This window comes from Chaetura pelagica, unplaced genomic scaffold (assembly GCF_000747805.2).
Source record: "Chaetura pelagica isolate M959 unplaced genomic scaffold, ChaPel_1.0 scaffold123, whole genome shotgun sequence".
Taxonomy (NCBI): Eukaryota; Metazoa; Chordata; class Aves; order Apodiformes; family Apodidae; genus Chaetura; species Chaetura pelagica.
Genome location: NW_009953295.1, coordinates 5,972,130 through 5,998,100, shown reverse-complemented (window position 1 = coordinate 5,998,100; position 25,971 = coordinate 5,972,130). Strand labels below are relative to the sequence as shown.

Below are 25,971 nucleotides of genomic sequence, written 5' to 3'. Positions count from 1 at the left end.
GGAATGCCCTACATAAAAAGAAAGTAAAGAAATTAGCAATATTAGCAATAATGCAGGTCACATATCCCAAGTAAAACATTTATGTTCTTTGTAAAAATACATATACTTCATACATACAGGAAGGCCTGGGTTTCCTGGAAAGCCCGATGCTCCTGGGGGGCCCTGCAATAGAGAAAAACATAAAATGAAATGACAAACCCACAAAACAGAAAGGAGAAGCTGAAGCCTGAATTGCATCTCCAGTGGTGACAGTCAAAAAAACAAGTAACAGTTTATTTTAAACTTCCTTGACAAAATAACTCCAATCTTCAAAACCTCTCAAACTTGTCACCTTAGTAACTGATAAATGAAAGCAACTTCTTACATTTCTTTAACTTTTAAAATCAGCAATACGGATTTCCTTCAACAGGAACTGTACCAGAACCTTATGTACAGATAAAAAGAAATGCAGATGTGCTGTTTCCTTACAACCATCTTTCCCAAAATGAAATTTACTGTAGGCACCTCTTCATAACAGAGGTGAGAAAGTTAACACACTGTAAAGATGCTTCTCTATTTTTCATACTCCACATAAGTGTATCAATCCACCCTTTATTATCAAAACACCTACCAGGCTGAGATAACTCATTCTCCTTGAACAGCTTTCCCGTGAAATGAATCAGGAGTTTGACTTGACATTTTCATCCTATCAGCTGATTTATTCATGTAGTATTTCCTAATACATGTATCATGAAGCAGAAAAGATGTATGGGAATCCTGTGATCAGATAGTATATTTGCATCTTCCAAAAGTTTGTAATTGCTAAAATACAGTCTACTTGCACTGTTGCACACAAACATATTTTTCAGGAGATGCCAATTCACATTAACAGTCAGGATAACCCAGGGTAACATGAACACCATAGACTGAAATAAGGATTTCTTGACCTAGCAGAGTACTCCATCTGTAATAGCTCAGAAACTGCAGTTGATTCAGTAAATTCTCTGTGTTGTAGCAACTGCAGCCAAATGGAGAACAAAACTGAGATGCATTTCATATTCACCTCTGGACAAGAGGGTATAGCTGAAAATGTATGCATCACTATGGGTCAAGTCATTTGAATCTTCTTTCATTACATTATGAAACATGAAAATGCTCAGAATGAGCTTGGGACCTCACAAAACCCCAAAAGATACACGACTGGCTAATATAATGTCCTAAAATAGGTGTTATTTAAGTGTCACATTTAACAGAAATTAAAACAGGAAAGTTATAGGCATATTCAGAGCCTCTTCTAGCAAACTCAAGAGATCCTTGTCCCTGGCTTTAATTTGGCTCTGTACCCTATGCACATTTTAACATGTATGTGCTCATGGCTGTGTCAGCTTCTCTGCTGCAGTGCTTCAAGGAAGTTAGATGGCAAACATGAAGGAGAATTTTGCATGAGATAATAAGGTTGGTTGATATTCAAGCTAGAAAAAAGCCTCTTGGTATGTCAGAAACATATCAAAGGCATATTAAAACCAGTGCTATTGATGCAGTGGTATGCAAATGGACAAAGGCACTGACTGCCCAATGCAGAAAGAACTTCAAAGGCAAAATCAAGAATTGTTTCAAAACTATTGTGAAGCACAAGAAGATGCCATTGGTTAATTCAAGAAAGACTTGAAGGCAGCCATGGAGAGTTAAAGACATACAAACCAGCTGACATTAGAATTGCAAAAAAACTAAGTTAGAACTCACTCTAGTTCCCTTTGTTCCTGGCAGTCCTGGTTCTCCAGTATCACCCTGTAAAGGAAAAGAGGTAACTTTGTTATTCCTAGGAACAAGAAGTTAGGGAAATCTGAGTGTTTTAAATATGAAAGCTTAAGTTCTTACCTTAAGTCCTGGTGGCCCAGGGGGACCTTCAGGTCCTTGCATTCCAGGAAACCCAATCACACCCTGTAGTCCCGGCAAGCCTCTTTCTCCCTATGGAAGAAGAAAACTCATTAGCAACTAATCAACTGAAACTGCTTCTTCAAGCAATCTGCATATCCCCCTTCTGTGCTCAAGAAACCTGTAGGTGGTAAGAGCTACCTGTGAAAGCAAGCATTTCATGTTGGTATTTGAGAGAAGGATTACTATACACAGAAATATTTCTGGTTCAATAATAGGTTGACAGAGAATGAGTATGGCATAATAGAAAACTAGGCTTTGAATGTCAATGAAACTTTTTTTCTGTCTCTCTGGATAACACTGTTAATAGCATTTTTATACCCCTGGGATCAGGAAGGCCACTTTCTTTCTAGTAAGATCTATGTGTATTCCTGTAGAGATACCTCTAAATCCCAGTAGAAAATCTAACACCCCAAATCTGCAGTTAAATTCCTGAAAATCATAAATATCACTGCTCAGTGACTACTGTATGAATGGCAAATACCATTCCTTTTCTTAAATATAATTCACAACAGCAGATTTCGGAGACCAGGTTTGTCACTTAAGTTTTGAATTTCAGGGTAGTTCAGAGACAATGTTTCAAGACAGAGGATCTTCCCAAGAAGCTGAACACACAGGTTATATGTGTCATTCCTTAGGTTCTTCCTAAATACTGTAGGGGACATCTGTGTTGTCGTGTTCTCCCTCTCCCTACAACCACAAATGTATTTAAAACAGACAAATCTAGAGGCAAAAAATCTATCCACACTCCAGATCAATATTGCAACTATTATACATTCACTATACTTGGACTCCCAGTGAAACCAGGAGGAACACTCTCTGAATAAAGGCTGCAAAATCTATGCACTGGGGAGAAGGGAAAAAATTATTCACATCAAAGTCTGAAAACAGCAAATTAAGCAAATAAAAAGCCAAGTGTTCCATGTAGGAAGTAACAAGAGTTCTTTCAGGGTGTGGTGTCCAACAGCACACTTCATATTGACCACAAAATGGGGGGATATTGGATGAATAAAAAATTACTGTGCACCTGCAAATACGAAAAGGTATATAAGTTTGCACAACAGCTAAAAAACATGGCACTTGCTTTAGGAACTCAAAACATAGACTGAATTTCAAAGGTTAGCAACAAGAAAATATAATCAACAAAGTTCAAAACACACAGAAGGAAAGTACATGAAGATTTAACCATTTTCAGTGAAAACAAACAGTGAGAGATGAAATTGCTATTCATAATTAACAAACAATTTAGTATTTGGATTTTAGGATAGTTATTAGCAAGAAACTTTTCTCCTGTTTGCTCAGGACAGATTCCCAGCAATATGCTGGTTGTTTGGAAGGGTCAGCTAAGGACTGAGTACACAAGAGAAGAAGAACATGTGAGTTTTGGAGAGTTCACTCTTCATGTAGATATAACAGGCACCTTGCAAAGAAAAGGTTATGATATTCAGGCAGAGGAAACTGAGCGATGTCTCACAGACATGGTGTTAGATACACTTTTAGAAGATTTGTGGAGTTACTGGGTCGATGTTTGTTTTTAGCTCCTTGGCCAGGATTTTGTTAAGATGAAGAGACAAGGGAGAAGAGAGGTGACTGACAGATAAGAAGACAGCCATGGAGGAAGGAGGAAGGAGGAAGGAGGGGAGAAAACTATAACTGAGATGATAAGAACATGAGAAAATTAAATCAAAATAACACTTATTTATTAACATTTACTGCCAGGAAAAATTCTCCTGATGATTCTCTTCTCCTTCCTTCCTAGAAATTTATTTTCAATAAAAAGGTGCTTCCTGAGGCAAACCATCAGGTTTTGGAGGTGTTGAAATGGCATGATCTCCATTTATTCACCAGTGTTCTTTGTCATAGTCTGAAAACAAAGTTTGCTTGTAATCCAAATCTGAGGCAGCGTGTTAGACAACAAAGCCCAGCAAAACAAAGCAAGCAGCAGAATAGCTGAAGAAACAGATTTCTAGGTCAGTTGTAAGAGGTACAAAGTCCAAGTTCTAAAATAACTAAAATAGTTTGGAAAAATATTTTAAGGAAGAACGTAACAGGATCCAGGGCTCTAAATAAATGCTGAAGCAATTAAAAATCTGAAGGCAATCTGAAATGTTTAACAGACTCCTCAAGTATTTAAACCCATGCTTTGGCTGGCTAATTGGCCCTGTAGGAAGAAGTGTATCTCTGCAAAACCAGCTGTTTTGTCACTTCAGACCAAGTTCTTGACACTGAAACCTGGGCACCTGCTTTCATGAGGTGCTGGGAGATAGATGAAGGAGGGAAAAGATGAGTACTTAAGTACATACAACAGGGCTTCCCATTGCTGAAGGAAAGCACAACATGTGTAAATGAGAAGAAAACAAGATTATTTTGACACCCACGGAGAAATACAAGTCATGTGTAACACCACTAATACTTCCTGCAGTAAGGAGTTCTGTCCATCTGAGGATTTCAACACACTTCAAACGACTGCACCCTGCAACACAGGGAAATAGTCTTAAGTCTCCATTCTTAAGAAAAGATAAAGCTGACATTTACAGATCAGGTTTTCACTTAGTTAAGGCTCCCTTAAGACTTCTGGCAATGTAAAAGAGCCTTAACTTGTTTGTAAATCACTTAAGGTAATGACCACTTCAACTTGCCAAGTAGGTTAACTCAAGGATTGGGGAAAAGGAAGGAAACGAACGGAAAGGAACGGAACGGAACGGAACGGAACGGAACGGAAAGGAAAGGAAAGGAAAGGAAAGGAAAGGAAAGGAAAGGAAAGGAAAGGAAAAAGGTGACTTCCAAAGCAAATCTTCTCAAGGCTGGCTTCAACCTTCCAGGCTGCCCTGTCTGAGGGATTTACATAGCTGCAGGAACAGAGCCCAGACGAATCCATTCTGAGCATCCAGGTTTCCCTAGAAACATTTCATTTTACTGACTTGAGCAGTTAGGTCAGTAAGAAAAATAACTGGCTATTTTTCCAGGACTTCTAGATGTCCAATCCAAGCTACTGGATGTCCTAAGACCTGGCAAGCTATAGAGTCCCAAATACTGGAGACTCGTGGTTTCTCATACTGGAACTGAGCTCACCTTTTTGTCTGTGATTTGCCAGAGGGAAGTGAGGAAACATAAAGGTGACTGCATGTGTGAGAGCTGCCAAATCCCTCTCTATTAACAGGGGAGCATGGGCTTAGGTACTGTTTACACATCTCCCTCTACTCTGCCTTCCCATTTTATTTTACTGCAAAATATGTTTGGGGTAAGTAGTCCAAAGTATTGAATAAGTAGGTCAAACTTGGGCAGTCTCAGACAACACAGTTAATGGGACTTCAGTCCTCCATGCCAACCGTAGAAACTCAGAGAAGTTAGGCAACTTATTCCACCAAGACCCAGTAACAGACCTAAGGATGTCTCTTGGGTTCCAGTTCTTTTCTTAAGTCCAGATATCAGACTGCCTCTTTGTATAACACTCTTAGAAGACTAATGTGCCAAAACTTGTAACGAAAGAAGCAGGGCTAATGACGGAAGGTCTAACTTCCATGCTTCTGCTCCAGTTAGTACCAACTTCCTCCGTAATAAGTTATTTTTGCCAGTGAAATTACACTAAATTACAGTAAACTTCTATCAGTCTCAAAGTACCTATGCCGAACAAGTGAGTATAGAACCTCTGCCATCTAGAAGCTGTGAAGTCATGTGTATGCAGAGCTCCACATGTCCTACTGTCACTGGGTAGGTTAGCTCAGACATCACCGCGGCTGCTTTCCTATCCACTGTGGCTTATTTGGAACTTCAAGCTGAGATGAAACTATCACTTATTATGTTGCACAGTACAGACATAAGTATGTCCTGAAGATGTCTTGCATTGCAGGGGAATACTCGAACAGCATCCTTTCCCTGCTTTCCTGCCCACTTCCTTTCTTCACTCAGTGTTCCAGCCAAACAGCCCAACAGCTAGTGTTTGCACTATGTTTATGCTGCAACTCATTAAGTATCCAAACTAAATAAACTGGCAAGCACCAGATCACTGCTGCTACCCCACTTATTTTTCACTCAGCATTGAGATTTCTAGCTGTGATGCGTAGAGCATGAGACTCTGACTGCAAGGACTGTGTATTGTTCAAGTTCCAATATTCACAGCTGCAAAATCTTGGCAAGTAACATTGAAAGAGCTTCTGCTTCTTACAAATCAATTCATGAGACTCAAAAAATTAAAACAGATGTAACCAAGTCATCTGTACCTCTGCTGATTCAATGCAAACTGTCAGAAAGCACAAAGGAGAATTCATTACTCAGCTTACAAAAATGAATATTCTACCACTTAGCTGCTGAAAATGTGGAGGTGCTATGTAAAAAGACAGCAAGTGTTCACTCATTGTTGCACTCATTTAATAAGCAAGATGCCTGTGTTAGCCCAGCTTCTGTGAAATGCATCCACATGCTTTTGCATTAGCTAGTTCAAATTCAAAGCAATTGGAATAGACTTCTAAGGAGAGATGAACCTGTTAAGAGCCTAACTACATGGGCTGGTATTTTTGCTAGCACCTACCCTTCCAAATTAGCCATGAAATGCTGTTTGGCACATGGAACAACTGCAGATTGCTACACAAAAGTCACATGAAGTTAGTTTCAGAAGATTCAGCTGTAATAAATTAAGTGTGGGGGGCGGGGGGAAGGAGGAAATAATCACCACCCCATCATAAATTATTTCCCCTTTTATTTTCTCTAGAGACTGCTGGACTGGGAGATTTTAGACTTGAGAAACTGGTAACATGGATATAAATCAACTGCCTCCAGAAGTGCAGAATCACAGGGTGTCTGGGCCCGTACGAATACAATGTTCTCAGGCTCTCCAGAGACTCAGGCACACGGTGAATAACAACGTACATCTGAAAGATGCTTCGTTTGCCTCTGCCAGCAATAGCCCTGCAGCTGAGACAGCAGGGCAGACACATGCCTGCCCTTCAGCTGAAAAGGCATAAAACTCAGGAGAGATGTCAAAAGGCAGCTGAGCTGATCTACCCACCAAAGGCTTTTCTTCTCCGTCTCCTCTTAAAGGAGTGCCACCTTTCACAGTTACACCTCATCCTTCTTTACAGCAGCTGGTACAATATCCTCAGCCTTCACCGCACCAGTTCAGCTTACTAAACTAACTCAGTTTTCTTTTGCTCTGGTCTCAGTGGACTGAGGAGCTCATCAGCCAGGCAGCTGCAAAAAACAATGTGAGGAGGACATAGCAATGCAGGACATGGGGTAAAAATGCATCGAGAGCAGCTTCTCACACCAGCACAGTGGTGTTTGCTGGAGTTCATCCACAAATGCTTGACTTTGCTAGAGAAGCCATCTTCAGACCATTGCTGCTGCTGACCCAACATCATTATAAGCCCAGACTTTCTCTCTCACAAACAAATGTCCCCTTCTTCCTAAAAGCTAATGTTCATTGAACCAAAACACCAACAACAGCATGTGTGGCAAATAAATCCAACTGCTTCAAGATGAAAACTGAGGATGTAGTTTCCAAAAGGAGAGAATCAGGGCCTGAACACTTAGCATTCTTTTCTATTTTTCTCTTATCCTCAGTCTGATTTTAGAAATGGTCTCAAACAATGCTTTTTGAAAGAGATTAGTCTGAGGCCTAGATGCAACTCCTAACAAGAAAACCCATCATCCAAAACATTCACCATACCTTGATGCTCCTGTGTGACCTTGTAAAAATCTACACAATGACCTTGCAATGCCCTAGATGGTTCCTACCCAGACTATCCCAAGCCACAGGAGAGGTGAATGCAGACTCTGTATTTGTTCCTTCAGCTGATATAACTGCAAGCACTCAAGTGAACTAGGTTTGAGGTGTGTGACCAGTAATTACGCTTCACAGTGGGAAACACTATTGTGTGATCTGAGCAGCATTCTCAAGCTACTGTGTTTCTCTCCACACTCTTTAAAACCTATATTAAAGAATTATAATTGCCTCAGTGTTAAGTTACTGAAGAAACAGAGGTGGGGAACACCCAACTCTTTATTAAAAGTGTGTTTTTAACCACCAGAGGGAGCACAGGCTCTGAATCTCTTTCAGAATTAAAATAAACATGTACAATAAATATCATCTGTTTGTCCTCAGCTGCACTTACCATTTTCAGTATTTTATTGGAAGTGTGAAGTGGATATCAGTCAAACAGACTTATTGCTATATGCTCACAGGGCAAGCGTCCTCAAATGCACTAAGAATGTTTAACATTACAAAATTCCCACTGCACATTCTTCAGCACTAGAATCTATCTGTGCTATAGCTATAATATTCCGGAGCCACACGAATAATGAGTAATTAATTACACAAACATAACTGTGAAGACATGCAAAGAATCTGTGTAGGAGCCCTGTAAAGATCTTGGCTCACCCGAAAGTTTTGGGGCTGAGCCCCTGACAGTATGAAGAATGGAAGAGTGGGGTCAGAGGGGAGGTAAGGGAGGAGAGTTAGCAAAATCCGGATTCTTGCACTGCCAGAAAGCATCTGAGAAGGCTCACTCATGTGGAAACATGAGTCCAGCACTTTTGGCATGACTAGCAGAAGAAGCAGCCATGACAGTTTTACATCACCTGCACAGCTCCACAGTCAGGCTGGATGTGGGCTGGATGAGTCCCCTGCGCAACATCAAGCATTACCAGGACCACTCTTCATTACACACAGACATGTATGTCAACAAATTCCAACCCCAAGAGCTGCTGGGGAACAGCAACAGCACTCTCTAGTCGTGCCCCTCTGCCACAGTGCTAGTTCTGCCATCTTCTTTTCCTTTTGCTCCCTCCCCAGTGACTTTCATCCGTGGGATTTCTTCGGTCCCACAGTTAAACCAGCTCTCACGTTGCACTTTGAGGTGGGGACACTGAGAAGCACCCACTTTCAGAGCACAAGCCAGTGCCTACACTTTCATATACATAGGGGCAAAAGCTTCATTCTGATCATCAAACAATTGGCATCTTACTCAGCTCTCGTTTTTCACTCCCTGAAAGGATTGTTCTTCCTACTATGGAAGTATCCGATCCCCAACCTCATGAATCTACAACACTGGGGAACCTGTGCAGTTTGATACAAAATGAACCCAAACCTCCGATAGCAAATCTACCAGTATAAACATTTAACTAAAGAGCTGTTCAGGTTTAGGGTTCAGGGACTGAGCCTGGGCTTCTGCCTCCTAAATACAAAAGAATGCTTAGACTGAAAGCATATTTCAGTGTCGCCTCATGGCTGCAGAGAGCATTCCTCAGGAAGCTGCTAAGTGCTTCCCAGGAGTATAAAAATAGAAATCACGATCTTTGATTATCCTTTGCTCTACATATCAGTATGTGTGTTCTTTGTTGGTGTGCAAGTAAGTGGGTGGATACACAGTGTGTCTCCATTTGATTTAAAGCTGAATAAGAAGTAAAACAAGCTGACTGAAGTAAAAAATTAACATTCAAAAGTCAGTCATGGCTGGAAATTCAGCCTCCATTTAATTAGTGCCAAGCATCTGGTTGCCTATCAGCATCACACAATTTCCCTTAAACCAACTGTAAGTAATGGCTGCTCTCTACATAATGTACAACCATTTATGTAATTCCACTTCTTGCTCATATTGTAGCTATTCCCCACTTTCCAACCGCTGTACTCTGTTTTATGAAGCAAGGTGTCCAAATTTCACATTTTTGGGACTTTTTGAGCCATATACAATCTTAATTTTAGTTCTCAATGTTACCTTACATTTGTAAATCTTTGGCCAATGTAGTTTTTGTGTGGCATTTGACTCCACTGCAGATAAATGGTACAGATCCAGAAATGGATAGGATGCTGAGGAGGAACATGTTCATACTTAGAGCAAACCATTATTTAGAAGAATTGCTTGGTTTGCTTCCATTAAGGGGAACAAAACAAAAAAAAGCCACTTAAGTTTAGTGGGGTACGTACGCCTTTCAGTCATTTACACAAAATAACATGCAAGACTCCGAGTTTTGACATTCTGTAAGCCAGGAGTAGTCTACCTCAAAGTATGACTGAGGCCATGGTACATGAAGGACCTGAATATGAAGGTAAGACTAAAAGAGACAAGAAGCCAAAAGACAGCAAGTGAACTTTTGACTTCCATCTGTGGAAGTCTGCTTGCACAAAGCCTGGCAACAAGGTATGTGATGGTTCATTATGTTTAAACTTCTCTTGATCTTCAAAAGAGCCATACCCACAGAGCTCATGATGCTGGAGAAAGTCACACAAACCGTTTATCAAAGGTGTGCATTGTCTATTTCCAAACTTTTTTTTTTTTTTTCCCACAACAGATGTGAGTCAAGAACCCTTTTTCCATCAGTTAGAACCACCCTGGGAAGAGAAGTACCTCAAAGAACCACGAGGGAAGAATAAATTTGAAGGACAAATGCATTTGCATTGTAAAAATAAAGGAAATTCTAGCACCTGGAGACAGGTCGAATCAAAAGGGTGCTATATTTCCCACTCTTTCTAATCATCTGTTGAAGTCATTAGGTCTGAGTAACTCTTCCTTTGTTTTATTGCACATTGTGTTAAATCACTTCCAGTGTTGAAGGTCCAAGAATATAAGGGGTAAAAATGCTCCACACCCTTCCTTCTTCATTAGTGAAAATTATTTAGCATTTGTTTGCATTTGGCATTGTTTAAAAGCTCCCATTTAAAGATGAAACAGCAGAAAAGAAAAAAACAAAAAAACGGGGGGGGGAGGGGGCTTGAACTTCTCAGGTTTTTTAAAATTTATTCTTGTTCAGGCCCTAGACCTGGAATGATATGTGACGTTACATGCAAGTTTTATTCTCTTGCCAAAGGTTTGTCATGGACATATTTACAGAAAATAATCTCTTCCATAAATAGTAAAAATATGGGCAGCTGGTCCGAGACAGTACAGACTGCAATAAAGTTCTCATAATGAAGTAGCTCGTGTCTTAGAGAGTACATGACAGACAGTTCCATTCCAGACTGCTATTCTAGCTGCTTTTTTGGGTTAGGTTTGAAATGGCCTTTCTAAAGTTTTAAGCATTTTGAAAGTTGCATAGGAGTATTCCTCAAAAGCCAGAGAAAATATTCTGCCTTCTGACTTTTTATCATGAAAATACCACAAGGCAGGTAACATTGTGCCTCAAGAGTGCAAACCAATGAGTTTTGACTCAATTAGATACACCAGGGAACAGATGCTACAAAATACTTTTTGTAGTACCTGCAGGGCTGCTCAGCATAAATCAATTAAGTTAACAAAGATACTATCACCATTAATAATGATGAAAAAAACCCACAGCATTTCCTTAATTTTAGATTGTGAAGGGTATCATAGTCAGGGTATCACTTGCCAGTGAATGCCAAACAGAACCTGGTGCTACACAGCTTAGTAGGTGCCTTTAAGGTTTTCCTTTTGGAAAAAAAATAAAAAAAAATAAAAAAAAATTAAACAACAAAGGCAAGGGTGTGTAAACGGGCCTGTCAGAACACCCTCCATCCGTGATCTGTGACTGCCACCCAGAGGGGCCGGTGGGAAGTGACACAGCCTGGGAATGTGCGACGGAGGCACCGGCCCGTCCTGAGGGGCTGCCTGTGCCCAGGGGCAGGCAGAGGTTGAAGGCAGGTTTGCTATCAGAGGTTTATACTTTGCCTACACCTGGGGAGTTTCACTTTCCCAAGCATTATCCTTTTTGTTTTGTTTTGTTTTGTTTTGTTTTTTCTGAGGTGAACAGTGTCCCCTCAGTTCCCATCTTTGGCACTGATATAAATAGATCACATTTAATCACAGAATAGTTTAGGTTGAAAGGAGTCTTTAAAGGTCATCTACTCCGACCCCCCTGCAGTGAGCAGAGACATCTTCAACTAGATCAGGTTGCTCAGAGCCCCATCCAACCTGACCTTGAATGTTTCCAGGGATGGGGCTCCTACCACTTCGCCTGGGTAACCTGTTGCATTGCTTCACCACCCTCATAGTCAAAAATTTCTTCCTAATATCTACTCTAAATCTACCCTCTTTCAGTATAAAGTCGTTACCCCTTGCCCTATCACTACAGGCCCTGCTAAAATAATACCTAGACCTTTCTAAAGAGCTCTCTTGGAGGAGCTTTACTAGGCTGTGTGTGTCCTTCCTGGATTTCAAGCTTCCATCTCTTTGTTTTCAGACAAAACCAAGTTTCAGTTGAAGATCTTTAATTGCATCCTTAACTCAAGATCTGGCTACAGGTGCTGCATACAGCTCACAGCAGCACTGCCTTCTCTGTTCACTGCTCCATCACACAAATCCTTGGTATTCCTCCCTTTTTTTCACCTAACTCCAGACATGAGTCAGAAGACACTTCAGGCTGCCCCTTTGCTAAAGTCCCTCCCCTCCATAACTACTGCTTAAACCCATTTGTTTGTAGTCCTGCAGTCCTTCAGCCTTTGCTTGGCAGCCCAGCAATCTGTTCTAACATAACTAAGGGTCACCAAAACCCCCCAAAGCTCTTAATATTCTGCTAACTAGGCATTAAATACTTTTGTTGTATCTGTCCACAGTCACTAACAGTATCAAATGAGAGAGAAGTGAGAGGACATCCGATTTGACATCAGTGTCTGTGTTCACTCACTCACTCAACTCAGTATTTACTTTAACTGTGCACGCTGATCTTTGACACAAAGCTTGGTGAGAATTATTTTTGTTGGCATACCAAAACATTTAAAAATATTCCAGCTGAACTTCAGTGGAAGCTGTCACATGTTTTTTTTAAGAGCTACAAAATTTATGGGTAGGTTTTGCCAGTCTAGTTACTCTTAAATATTCTAAGGGATAGCAAAGTTATTTTCCAGATGGAAGTCTAAGATGTTTTATCTTAATTTTGCTTTTCTTCTGGTGTTAAAGATGATACAGGAGATTTTACCTGTTACTGAAAGCTAATGACTCTTTTCATCATATGGGTTAACTCTTTGATAGGTTGCTGTAACTTAATTTACTTTTTGTTCTCTAAAACTTTCTCAGGTGTTCCACTTCGTAGCTGAAAAGAAATGTAAATCCTTTTTAACATCACTTAAAAATGCTTGCTCAACTGTTACTGCTTTTTCTATGATATTAAGCTTCTTGGCTAAAATAAAGAGGTTCTCCTGGTTAGAAATTTGCTTGCATGATAAAGTACTCCACTATCACTTTTTAGCAGCTACTTCAGGTTTCCTCTTTGAAAATACCTCTTTCATACTGTTTCTTACTGTTCTGTCTCTTTCCAGGCATATAAGGTTACAAGTTTTGCTATTGCTTCTGCTGGAAATGTTTTTGAGAGTTGTGTATAAAATTTGGCATTTCAGTCTTTCATAATGAAATCCAAACTTTAAGAGAATTCAGATCTGCTTTTCTGAAAGCCAACATCATATGGCTGGATGTCTGCAATGACTCATGTAAGTTATGACCTCTCACTGAAAACAGGTCTAAAATCTGAAATAGGAGGCAGCTGAGCAAAGAGAAGCAAACAACTACCACTAGCATTAGACAGAAACAAAACCAAAACAAACCCCTCAAACGACACATGCTCTTGGCTAGAAAGACTAGGAAGTGATCTGAGGAGACTACTGTATTACTGTACTTCCCTAGTAATTATTACATATGCCAAGGTTGCTTCTTGTGAACACTGCTACAGAGAAAATGTAGACAGAGACTTGATTATTAAATGTATCAAGCACTGAATTCTTGTCAGTGGGAACTGACACATCACAGAGCCCTCAATTATAATGACTGGCAAACAAAATATAAATTGAATGGCAGACTTATTTTAAAAGCCTGAAAGGTAAACTATAACAGGTAGCTGCTGCAGCACCTCAGAGATTTGCTGCCTCAGACTCTTAACACACATCCACAAAACCCTGTCAGCATCTCAAGAGTATTAGTGGGCGACAAGGTGAACATACAGAAAGCAGAAGCAGGCTGCAGGTGCTGTCACACAGCTGACCAGATAATGAAAAACTGGGACCTAAGTTTTATAATCACTATGTAGTCAATAAATGCTGACACTGTTTGTATGGACACCATTTTTAATTTGGGAAGATTCCAAACTGTGCAGGGGTATTGCACAGGAACTGGGCAGCTCCACTTCCAGAGCATGCGGATTTCAAGAGAAATGGAGATCTTACAGACCTTTTCTCATCTTACTTTGATCTCACATTTGGTAAACTGTACTGACTTCACTGGAGGCTCACATGCTTCAGATCAAAATAAGGCCCTGTAATCCTCTGAGAGACCATAATGAAGACATACACTAACAGCAGTTGCACAAATGTAAAACCAAACTCCGTAAGGCTAGAGAAAATGTTTTATTCCAGGAAAAAAATACCTGAGTTTATTACAACAACGCCTTTGCAAGCAAAGATACGCATCTAGCAACAGATGTTTAAAAGGTCATATAATGCCAACTGAAATACTTTGTGAAAACCTTTAGGAGTCAGCTCTGAAAACTAATGTGAGCCAACCCTGCTAAATAGTATTACTGGGATATCTGCTTTTATAGCAATCTTTCCATAGAGATAAATTATTCAGTGTAATCCAGTAGTTTGTGTTGATCAAAGGTACGTACTGTACCGAGTGCAAAAATATATCTCAATACAGAAAAAGTTGCCAGAGACATTGAGTCCCATTTGGACAAACGGGACAAATGGTTCCAATGTCTATCTTAAACTAAGCAAATTTGATGGCTCTAGATGCCACTTAGCAGTTTGGTCTGACACTTTGAACACTGTAGAAAACTTTGAATGCTTAGCATATCCCACTCAATATTATTAAAAATCTTCTGATGTCTTGTTCTTTTCAAGAGTAGCAGCTTTGTTTGTGTGCTCTCTTTATGAAACATAGATGTTCTTTTCCCCTGATTTGAATGAAAAGGATTTTTTTTTCTCTGAGGGAAGGATAAGTTAATGAAAACCTACTATTGTCACTGCAGAATTGACATAAACATTGTGACAATGGCCCAAGTTTCAAGAATATTTACAAACCACAAGTCTTGTAGAATATCAGATCTGCAGCTTGCCAATATCTTTGCTTGTTTTATTACAGTCTTCTGATCGTGCCCTTTCAGGAATGATTAGATAATTTCATGTCATCTATTAGCCCTTTCCAGACTGCACATACAATCTTCCCTCAAGCATTGCCTGTCACACCTCTTGTCAACTTTATGGCCCTCTCCAGGGTATATTATTTAGCTATGGTTTCCTTACTGTCCCCAGTTTGTAGCCTTTCCAACTCAGGAATGTGCAGGTGCTGTACACAAGGTAAGTTCCTCCAGAAGCCACTTACATAGAAACTCTGAACAAAACTATGGAAGAACTTATTAAAACCAAATAGTGACACTTAAAAGTGTAAAAATTAATGAAAAGTCTTAATACTGCTAATATAGGTTGAATATGGAAAGTACAGATCTAGTGCTCATCGATTTCCTCCACTGAAGTAATTGATTTGTTGACTTCTGCTATTTTGTAAATGAAACTCAGGAATATGCAACAGTGATCTTCCCACCAACTTCTGGAGCTTTCCTTCAACAAGGGGGTTGTCATTGTTTTAACTCATCAATATCACAAAAAATTTGCTCTACCATTTGATACTCAACAACAGGAAAAGCCTTGAAGGCCCCTCCAGTCTGGTAAACCTTAAAAAAACTAAAACAAAACAAATATACAGGGACATACTCCACTGGAACAGTCAACTCTTCATTACACAGGCAAAACCATAGAATCATTGAATGGTTTGGGTTGGAAAGGACCTTAAAGATCATCTAGTTCCACCCTCTGCCATGGGCAGGGACATCTCCCACTAGAAGAGGTTGCTCAAAGCCCCATCCAACCTGGCTTTGGAACACTTCCATGGAGGGGGCAGCCACAAAATGGAGAAGCACAGTCACCTGCAGACAGCAGAATCATGTGTGACTTTTAAGACTGAAGGAGTGTGCAGGAGAGAAACGACTGGTCGCTGCTCCTGTTGACAGAGGACCTGGGATGTCCCAGCGACCATCGACCTCCTGGCATCCAGACCCAAAATAGCCCAAGCAAAGCCAGTGTGTGTACTTCTGCAGCATGGCTAATCCACATGGGAATGACACAGTCATGAAGGGAAAGGAGAAGTAATTTTTATGTAGGTACAATGATATGGATACAGTCTCAGAATTAGGCAAACAAAAATCTGCCAATATAAAATAATTTGCTCAGGTTTTCTAAAATCTCAAACCAAAAAACCTCAAAACTAGCAGCTACATAAGAGTTAATTTTATTTTTATGTTCTGTTTTCTTTCAGAATACCCAGAATACCCTAGCAGGGTAGACTGATTTATTTATTTATTTATTTTTTAAGAATGAGGTTTTCTACTTCAATGTATTCTAACTGCTAAGTGTGAGAAGAATAATCATTCCATATTAGTTACTGCAAAGTTCCAGTTGCCTCCATTTATTCATGTTTCCGATATGGGGTAAAATGAGTGCCAATGGGCATGAATGAGAGAATGAAAATTCTTGGAAAAAGTCAGTGCATGGAGAATTTTACTCAGCTCTATACAGTCTTTGTTCTAAATGGTAATTAAATGCTTAACATGCTTTTTCTACACACATTACTGCTAGCACTTCTTATCTCCACAGCTGCTTGAAATGGTTCTCAAAATCTAGGTGGGCATAAGAGAGAAACCACAGCTTCTGTCTGTGTCTGAGTTACCCAGTAACATGCAGGCAAGTGTTCAAAACCCTAATCAATTTAAACAGATCTCACACTTTAGCAAATTTAGGAAGAACACTCACTATGCAGCAATCCAAGTAATAAGTGTAAGAGGAAACAAATAAATGTGTTTTAGGCTTATCTAGCTACAGAAAACAGTATTATGTTTTTCTAAAATTTCTGCATCTTTTGTTTGGCAAATACGTGATACTTGACATTATATAGCTTAAAATAACAGCCTCATGTTCAGTGTAGTAATAAAGGCTTTACAGGATAAGAACCATCTGTTGCAATTACACTGACTTTCTGATATTTTCTAAAAGGGATGAAAACCCTTAGACTTTTTCAATTATATGCCCTTGATAAAGTATGAGTCATCTTAAAGGAGTTTGGCAAAGAGATGCAATTTTCATGGAAACAGTTTAATGACAGCACATATTGAACATATTCTAAATATGGCCATCCAAATGGTCACATTGATGAAAAGATTCTCAGAAGAGAGAGAAAAATAGGGCAACATAATTTGCTGTTCCATGTCTGAAATGCTGTTGGGTAATACTTCTTGGGCATTTCTCAGCTTTTAATTTAAATACTTTTTTTTAGGACTTTTTCTGGTGAGATCATTAATATGATTACTTGGCCAAATGTATTTACTTAAACCCCACCCCCAAATCATAGGTTCTGGAACTTCTTCCCACACTATGGTAGGAAGTATCTCTCCAGATGTTAATAATTAAGGCATTAAAGGGTAAACCCAGCACCCGCTTCCGCAGCTTCTGAAGCTCCCACGGCACTAAACTGGTGTGGTTACATTGCTGAAGAGAGTGGGTGGACTGGAAAAGGCTCTTCAGCATTTGTGCACTTCTGGACAACAAGGAAGCCTGATCAAAAGGGTTTCCACCATAGGCAACATGTTGGCTGTGGTTGGTGCAGGGCAGAATGGATATGTGCTTCCTATGCAAGTGGCTATGGGAGAAGTAGAGAGCAGATGTTCTCTAACGTGGTCTGGGGTACCACAAGAGCTGGGCATGACAGCTCTCTTCTGGCCTGCATCTTGGCTAGGATCAGTATTTCTAATTAGTCCTTCTCTGATTAAGCAACATTCATGTAACTCTCTGAGATAACTGGTTCTGCTACTGATGGGTGCCTTCATGGGAACCATACAGCAGAGATGTGTTTCAAATCCCAATACTTTGGTTGGAAAGACCATTTAAAGACATATTATAGAGGCAAGCAGAAAGGATGCTTCCCTTACTTTCCCTCACCAAATTCTGTCTTCAGACCTGAGACTGGCAGTCTGTCCTTATTCTAGACAGGCACTGAATGTAAAGAATTATTACAAAAAGCTGCACTAGGCTGAAACAAGGACAGGGGGCAGATGTTTTCAAATAGAACTCAGTTTTCTGCTCAAAATCCTAATATGTTTGAAAGCCTCAGAGCATTAACATGATGAACAAGCATTGATGTATATTGATCTGAATCAAGTTACTTTTAAATACATTCCAAAATACCTTCAAACACATTTCTTGAATCTTGTTTTCTAGGTATAACTATTAATTCACCTGTCTAGTTGTTTCAAATGAAAATAATTAAATTCCCTATACAGTCATGTAAACATTTCACCACACACGTTTTAAGTTAGAGAAGTTTGTGATGAAACCCACTAGGAAGAGTGTGGAGTACACTGACTTGCTGGATAACTTTGCATGAGATGTGGAATTTACTATGACTTCTGTTGGTATGGACTGATATTTGCCCTCTTCCACATTTTGAAATAACGTACATTAATTTGAAGTAATTTTTGGTTCATAGCATACCAGTCAATCATCTATTTGTTTCAAAGAGAACTTTTTGAGACTCTGCATTATGCAAATTAAAAACGCCAGCAAAAAGAGTCCGGATTGCAACTGAAAATAAATGAAGCATAAAGTTTAATACAATGTATTTTCATAAACTATCACTTTCTTAAATGACTTAATTACAAGATGTTGGCAGACTCTATGAACTGAAAACTAAAGGCTTTCAACAAGAGAGTCATAATTCTATCTCATTCTACAATTATTCATTTGTCCTTGATACAAAAAAAAGGATCAAAATATCAAGGAATAAACTCAGAGTTCTGCAGCTTTCCCCAAGTCTTTTCTCTGTTTTTAATACATAGCTGACTTTTATTAAACAGATATTAATGGGTCATTAAAAAAAGGAAACTCCATATAAAAGATGTTTTGAAGCTTGACACTTTTCATTTGTCTCACAAATTAATCTGTTTAGTTGCAAAGAAAATTATCTTTGCTTGGGTCTCCAACTAAGAGATATTTTAATTTACATTCCTTGATCTGGAAAAAAAAAAACCACAAAGAAAGTCCACTAACAAACATTCTTAAAACCCTCATCCATAAATATGTAACTGTCACATGTGAGACAATGTAGAACACCAGCTGTATATTTAAAAAAAAACAAACAACAACAACAAAACAAACCCTTCAAAACAACAAACAAACAAAACACCTCTTCTAAGCATTCCTTTGGGTGACCTAAAAACTTTACCTCAAAAAAATGTTCCCACTGCAATCACAGGATGATAAAACCTTTTGTTTACACTCATTTATATTGGTAATTTACAATACATGTGTATGCACAACAGAACACACTGTAGATTAAAATCTCTACAGCAAAACTGGAAGAGATAAGGGGAGTGATTGAATGTCTACAATATTTACAAAAGCAGGTGATTTACAGGGGGAATTTATGGAATGCTTAAGTATGCTATTTTTTTTCTTCACTGTTATTGCTTTAAAAGAAGTGTTTCAAGTCCCTTTTCTGTTTAATACACACAAGGTTTGGATAGCTGAATGGGAACTGTAAAACTCATTTGCAAGGTTCTGTCAAAAAGCTTTAAATATTTTTTTTTCCTTGACCTGCAACACTTTTCTGTATTTAAGTTTATTATTAATCTCGTCTTTCCTATTCCAGGTCACTGCCTCCCAGGGCTAACCCTGGTCAGGGTATGTTGCTTATGATGTACCACAGCTTTCCTGGAGAGCAATCTGCACAGCATATGCTGAGGGGAGTATTTCTGAACTGGTCTGCTGGTATCGCTTCCAGACATGGTCAGGATGTCAGTCCTCACTGAAAAGACTGGAGGGGAGGTGAAGGAAAGGTGAGAGTGCTGGGTCAGCATGATGCTCAAGGGGGGAAAAGGGAAGGCACAGCCAATCACTGGGCTGGGGGCTTCATCCCGCAGGGAGGGAATTCAGCCGTTTCCCTGGCCCTCCTGCCCTCTGCTGCTGAGGTGCAAGTCGTCACTGAAACCAATGGCTTACCTGCCTCCCAGTAGCTTATACACTATGTCGTTTAAATGAGCAAGATAATGAAGAGGAGAGAGCTGACTTACCTTTTGCCCTTTTACTCCACTGCAGTCACATTTTCCACAACCGGAACAACCCTGAAAATAAAAGAGAAATTGAGAATTAATTCTATGAACTGGGCCAGGACATAGAGCAACAAGCCAGGGTTGTCAGCAGTATCACCCTGGCTATAAGGCTGGTCAGCATAGGGAATGTTCACTCAGCTCAATGCAATACTTCGTTATCATTGTACAGATGTACAATTCTTGTCTCAGTCACAGTTACATATGCCTTTGTAATAGAAGAAAATACGTGCTGTAGCTTTTAGCCATAGAAAACTGTTACATTACTACTAAATAATTGTCTTTTAGGTCACCATTTATAAAACAACTCATTTTTACAGGATACACACATACTCTGCATCTAGCAATATGAATGTCTCTATTTAAAACAAGTGGGTTCTCCTCCAGGATTCTAATAGTCACAAACTCAAAGCCCAACAGAATATTTAAAGCAAAATCAAGCCAGTCTTAGGAGAATCTCTTTAAACTAAGTTTGCTAATAAATGGTTTGCATTCTGCATAAATACTTAATCTCTGTAAGTGTGTGCCATTGCTTTGAGAAGAAAGGGATGGTGAGACTAAAGTCAACTACAGCCAACTAGTACCTCCAGAGAAGATAGTACTTCAGCATAGATGGTGACAGGCTCACAAGTCTACCCGGATTCTGTGAGGTGAAATTCTGAAGGGCAGGCAGATGGGAATAGGGGTGTTTTCATCCCAGGAGAGAAAGGTGCACTGGGCAGCTGGCCTTGCTAATCCTAACAGCTGATCTCATCACAGGAAATACTGTAAAGTGACACTTCCCTCAGAAGCTGGGGAAAGAAGATCTTGATTTAGGTGTTTGAGGAAGGAAGCTTAATACGAATAATTGCTACTAAAAGTTTTCATGCCTTTATTCACATAAACCATAAGGTGGAGTCTTGAAAGATATGGTTTGTTTGGATTGAGTCAACAGCAAGAAAACATGGGGATTTTTGCAAAATAATTATGAAGAGCCACTCACTGTTTTGCAAAACATGAAAGGTGATAACGTATGAGGGAAGTTAGATTAACTGATGCACAGTTAAAAGTTTATGGTTGCTTTGTGTTACCAAAGTATGTCTGTGCACTCAAGTGCATCTGGGCTACTCCTCACTTTTTCCTCATGGTCATGAAGCAACCAGCAAGTAGCTCAGCAGCCTGTTGCTTTTACTGTTGTCATGGCCCTCAGAAACAAACCATAAGGAAAACAAACAAAACATTAGTACCACTGAGCCAACACACCCAGGACCCTTCAGCAGCCATGTTCAGCCCTGTTGAGCTGTTACCAGGAAGCAGCCAGCAACAGCACCTCTCCAGATCCAACTCTCAGCACAGATGATGCTGGGAGCCTGTCTCTCAACACCTGTGTGTTCTATGAGGACCTCAGTAGTCCTGGGAAGTAAAAGCAAGTGTACCTAATCTGTTTTCATTTTGGAAAACCTCCAACAAGACCAAGAAACATCATCACTCCAGAAATTTAAATAGTACTGTACCAGTTTTACTTGGTAAATAATATTTTTTTAAGTAAAGCATCAAAAAGAGATGGGGGTTTAATACTAAAAATAAAATTATTAAAGGCTGTCCAGTAAAAACTGTAATGCAGCTCCTGAAGGATTTGTTGCTTTTGTCGAGATCTTCCTTTTTACATGTAGATCTGCTGAATTTGTTTGAAGTCAAACTTTCTCCATGTTCACACTAAGCAAAAATACTCCCCATTTTTTCTCTTACATTTTACCACCCTATATTATAAATGCACAGGAAAGCTAAAATTAGCACTGATTATAATAAGCATTAATTCTATGCTGCAGAAAGAGAACTAGATCTGAAGATGACACCAATATGTGCTGCAATGTCAACTCGAGACTGACCAGGAGGGAAAAATGCCACCTGCTGAACAATCCACTTTACTCCTTGTGGTACATGGTTCTGCCTGGAAAAACACTGGGTCTTCCATTTCCAGAAGTGACCCAGTATGACCTCTCAGTTTTTCAGACCTGATGAGATCACAGCTGAAGGATGCATGCTTGCGGCTCATACTTCCTCCTCCAGCATCATGTAGAATGTTATCAGTTTTATCAACACATCCCTTAAATTCTGAAAAAGTCTGCTTTAATTGCATCTGGGAATGTAATTAAAATACGTCATTGAATCATTATAAACATCTGTTTTCAAGTTAATCTCTGCATATTTCCTTCAGCTTGTTGTTTAACATGCACCATTTTTTTGGGGAAAAAAAAGTATGTTGTTATTTATTTTTCAGTTGGGATTTGTTCTTAAATTTAGCATGGCCAGAAGAATGGACTTGTCCTTTTGGGTGTCTTTTTGTGCTCCTCAAAAAAAACACCATTATATTACATTTTTCCTGTTTCTTGAGCCTCAGATTAGAATAAGCAAAGGCAAGGAAGGTAAGAAGGTACTGAGACCCAGGGAGCACAGCTGCATAAGGTCCTATTTTCAAGCAACTGCTGTAGCCTGTTGTTCCACAACAGGCCACCTGCCCTACAAAACTCTGTGTTTATTTTACAGTAGCATCAACTCCTACTATCACTGACTGTAAACTTTGCAGGTGGATGGAAGGTTGGCCAAAAATGACAGCTACTATTGGACAGCATTACCCTCAGCTACTAACATGTATTTTTGAATCTGAGGGATATGATAACATTCTGTATATACTAGGAGGAATATGAGCTTCTTCCCTGTGTGAGTTTTGTCACCCTTGTCCTCTGTGAAGGCCAGACTGGAAAAAACTAATGGACCAATGGTCAATTTAAGGAAGTTAAAGGGGCATTAAATAATGAGATACTGGGAGAGAGGAAGATGTTACAGCAGCAACAGAAATCAGGGTTTGAGTTCACCTAACCCAATTCAAGAACAAACATCTCTGCTAGTCACTGCAGTATCCCTTTATACACTGGCAAGAATCAGGCACTTCTGTGCTAGAATCCAGCTCCCCTATTCTGGAAGTTTGCTTTCAGTGGAGATGAAGCACACCTTGGAGGACTAAGCAATGGAGACTGAAATTGACAGAAAGGAGTATAAGCTATGTGGGAGAACAAGGGGGAAAATGGAGAGAAAAGTGTGGATAGGGAAGAGCAAACAGAGGGCTAGAGATCACAGACAGAATGGGACAGAAAATAACAATAGCTCTTCATTACTCAGTAATCATTAGAAATTCACTTCAGTATCTTTCAAACGATGAACAAGTAGATCTGCATTTCTGGTACTCATGTAGAAATGACTTAAGAACCTTACACAATCAAGTTTTAAGTGGGAAACTTCATCCTGAAGGAATAAAGATAATAATCACAAGGTAAATAAACTGAAACTGCAAATTATTGCTTACTTCTAAACTTTGATTATTTTAAATCAGTCTCATGATACAAAAAATCCAGTTAGTTATTTCCCACCACATGTGACTAGAGATAATGAGACAAAGGAAGAGAAGTAGTTTTGCCCTATCTTCCAGACATCCTCCTCAAAACAATGCATTCCCCAGAACTGCATGGAGCTTGGAGCAAAAGCTACTATCCTCCAAATGCCCAAACAGAGAAGGAATGGTGCTGAGCAGGAAGCATAATCTGTGGGGGGTGTGAAAAGCCAGGCTCTTTATACCTTATCTAGGAGCAAATTACAGACTAATCCAAAGATTGTGGCCAGGTGCACTGTGATACCTCACCTACTTTGCACGGTAGACTAACACTTTTCAAATAGCCATGGCTTCCTGCCACCACAGGCCAGACTCTCATATTTGAAGACATTCATTTTATCTTACTCCTCCCACAAAATATCAGTCAGCCCAGAAGCAGAAGCTCATTTTAGCAATACAAATTGCTTCATTTTTTGACAAGCATTTCCGTTCCGTTTCATTCTCCCAGACTGTCTGCAACTGATAAGCTCAGTGAATCACGCTACCAAATCAGTATTAAACTATAAAAGAGATTATGCTCACCCACCATTGCTCACAGGAACATGCTACAGGCCAAGCGTTTGCCTAAAGGACAGCAATTAATTTACTATCAAATTAACACATAGTTCCAAAAAAGTGCTGCTAATGAATAGGTGTCCCAACCCAGATCTCTAACTTCCATGAACCACATACCAAGCCTTAGGTGTATGAAGCCCTGTCAGTGACAGAGCTCAGGAGGCTGCTGAAAGTGCCTGCAGCAGATGGAAGAAACTCTGCTCTGCAATGAAGCCTGTAAGACATCTGCCAGATTGCAGCTACAGGCTTTTGCTGTTTTGCCCTGTTCTTCCATGTCCAGCTACTTTCCTGGCATTTGAGGACTACTGCTTGGAACTTGCACAGGAACGATGCAAACAGCCAGATGAGCAGCCTAGGAGGGAGACGACTGCCGTATTTGGACATGAACCATTTCTGGAGGCTGCAGAAATCTCCAAAAAAATACAAAGGCTGAGCCAGTTCTTGGACGCTCCTCTTTCTTACAAAAGTGCATTTTTCAACACAAAATGTAGTTCCCTTTCCCACATCAGGTCAGACACTGCTTGCAGAGTGTCAGTCGCAGGGCTGGCTCCCAGCTTAGGCTAGTTGCATAGGTATCAATTGAGTTCAAATCCTACCCTGTAAAGCACATGTGTAAGGTAGAAATTTTATAATATGCTGTTTAGTTATCTCTGTTCATGGTGAAAAACTTATTCCAGGGAATGCAGTCACTTCTCCCACCCAAAACACAGTGTCTTTCAAATGAAATTCCTGTGAACAGGTGACTGGTGAGACTAGCACTGGTATCAAAATACTCTGACTATTCACAGTGTTTCTTGTTCACAGCCAAAATGCTTCAACAAGTAAAAAGATCCATAATTATTTTATCTTAGGATTCATTCGCTATAAAATTACATATTCTGTTTAGACATTACACTTAAACTGATCATGTTTTCTGATGAAACAGTGAAGTTTGGAACTGAATTCCAATACAAGCTCCAAGTTCAAACAACAGCAATGGCTATACCAATGGGATGGGAATGGCTGTTTGACAGTGGCAGCTTTACGACTGAATCTCCTCCCTCCACAAAATCCATCCCTTCTTCCCCAACACCAACCTTCCTAATCACAACAGTGAAGGCTAAAGGAGTTTTATCATTACACAGCAGATGCTGCACTTCCACCTACACCCAAATAGGTATAACTCATGTAGCTGACACGAAAGCTGGATCAATAGAAGTGTTCAGTTTCACATCCCACCAAATACAGGAATAGGGAACTGATGCCAACTGCAGGACACTTATCTTGCATTCCTCTCATATTTTCTTCTCTCTTCAGACTGTCAAAATAGCTCCCTGGCTGTATTACTATTCTTGTCTTTAACCTTTAGAAATAACTGTACTGCATTAGCTGAACTCCTGTTTTGTATGTAAAGCACCATTAGAGGAAAGCAATCCTATATTCCAGTTGACCTCACTATTTTTCTTAATTGATTTTGCAATCCATTAACAACTTTAAAAAAATAAAAATGTTGCTAGAACTTCTGATTTACACTTAGCTAGAACAAAGAGGGTAAAAAAAAAAATCCAGACTGTCTTAGCAAGTCAGCAAAATTTTGTTACTTACCTTTGTGATACTAGATTTACTTTAGATTATGGAAACAGATGGCTACACTTAGATTAACACATGAGGATGAAAAGTTTAATTGTTTCTATACCTGACCAAACTGTATTTAAAAAAAAGGACAAAAAGTGATTTGCAAGAAACAAGAACTCTCATCTATTAAAAAACCCACACATGACAGACTTACAAAACTTCTAGCTTTGCTAAAACAACAGTAACAAGGTATGTATTAACATCTGTATTAGCTAAAAGTACATTTTGAAACATTACTTTTGAATGGTAAAGTCATGTATTGTCATACTGGTTGACAGGAACTCTGTAGGGGAAAATTAAATTTCTCCCACCTGAATTAGGGCTTTCAAACTTACTTGTAAAACTGTTGGCAAACTGAATTGGTTGCTCAG

At 39.5% G+C, this 25,971-nt stretch overlaps 1 protein-coding gene across 1 annotated transcript in view; it reads right to left on the bottom strand.

Moving 5' to 3' along the window:
* Window positions 1–25,971, bottom strand: part of COL4A1 (collagen, type IV, alpha 1) — a 125,238-nt gene that overhangs the window by 51,139 nt on the left and 48,128 nt on the right. Inside the window, exons 2-5 of the mRNA XM_009997971.1 lie at window positions 19,969–20,019; window positions 1,858–1,947; window positions 1,723–1,767; window positions 119–162 (exon numbers count right to left, since the gene is read on the bottom strand). Of these exons, the coding sequence (XP_009996273.1) occupies window positions 119–162; window positions 1,723–1,767; window positions 1,858–1,947; window positions 19,969–20,019 (230 nt within the window). The remainder of the gene's footprint in view (window positions 1–118; window positions 163–1,722; window positions 1,768–1,857; window positions 1,948–19,968; window positions 20,020–25,971) is intronic.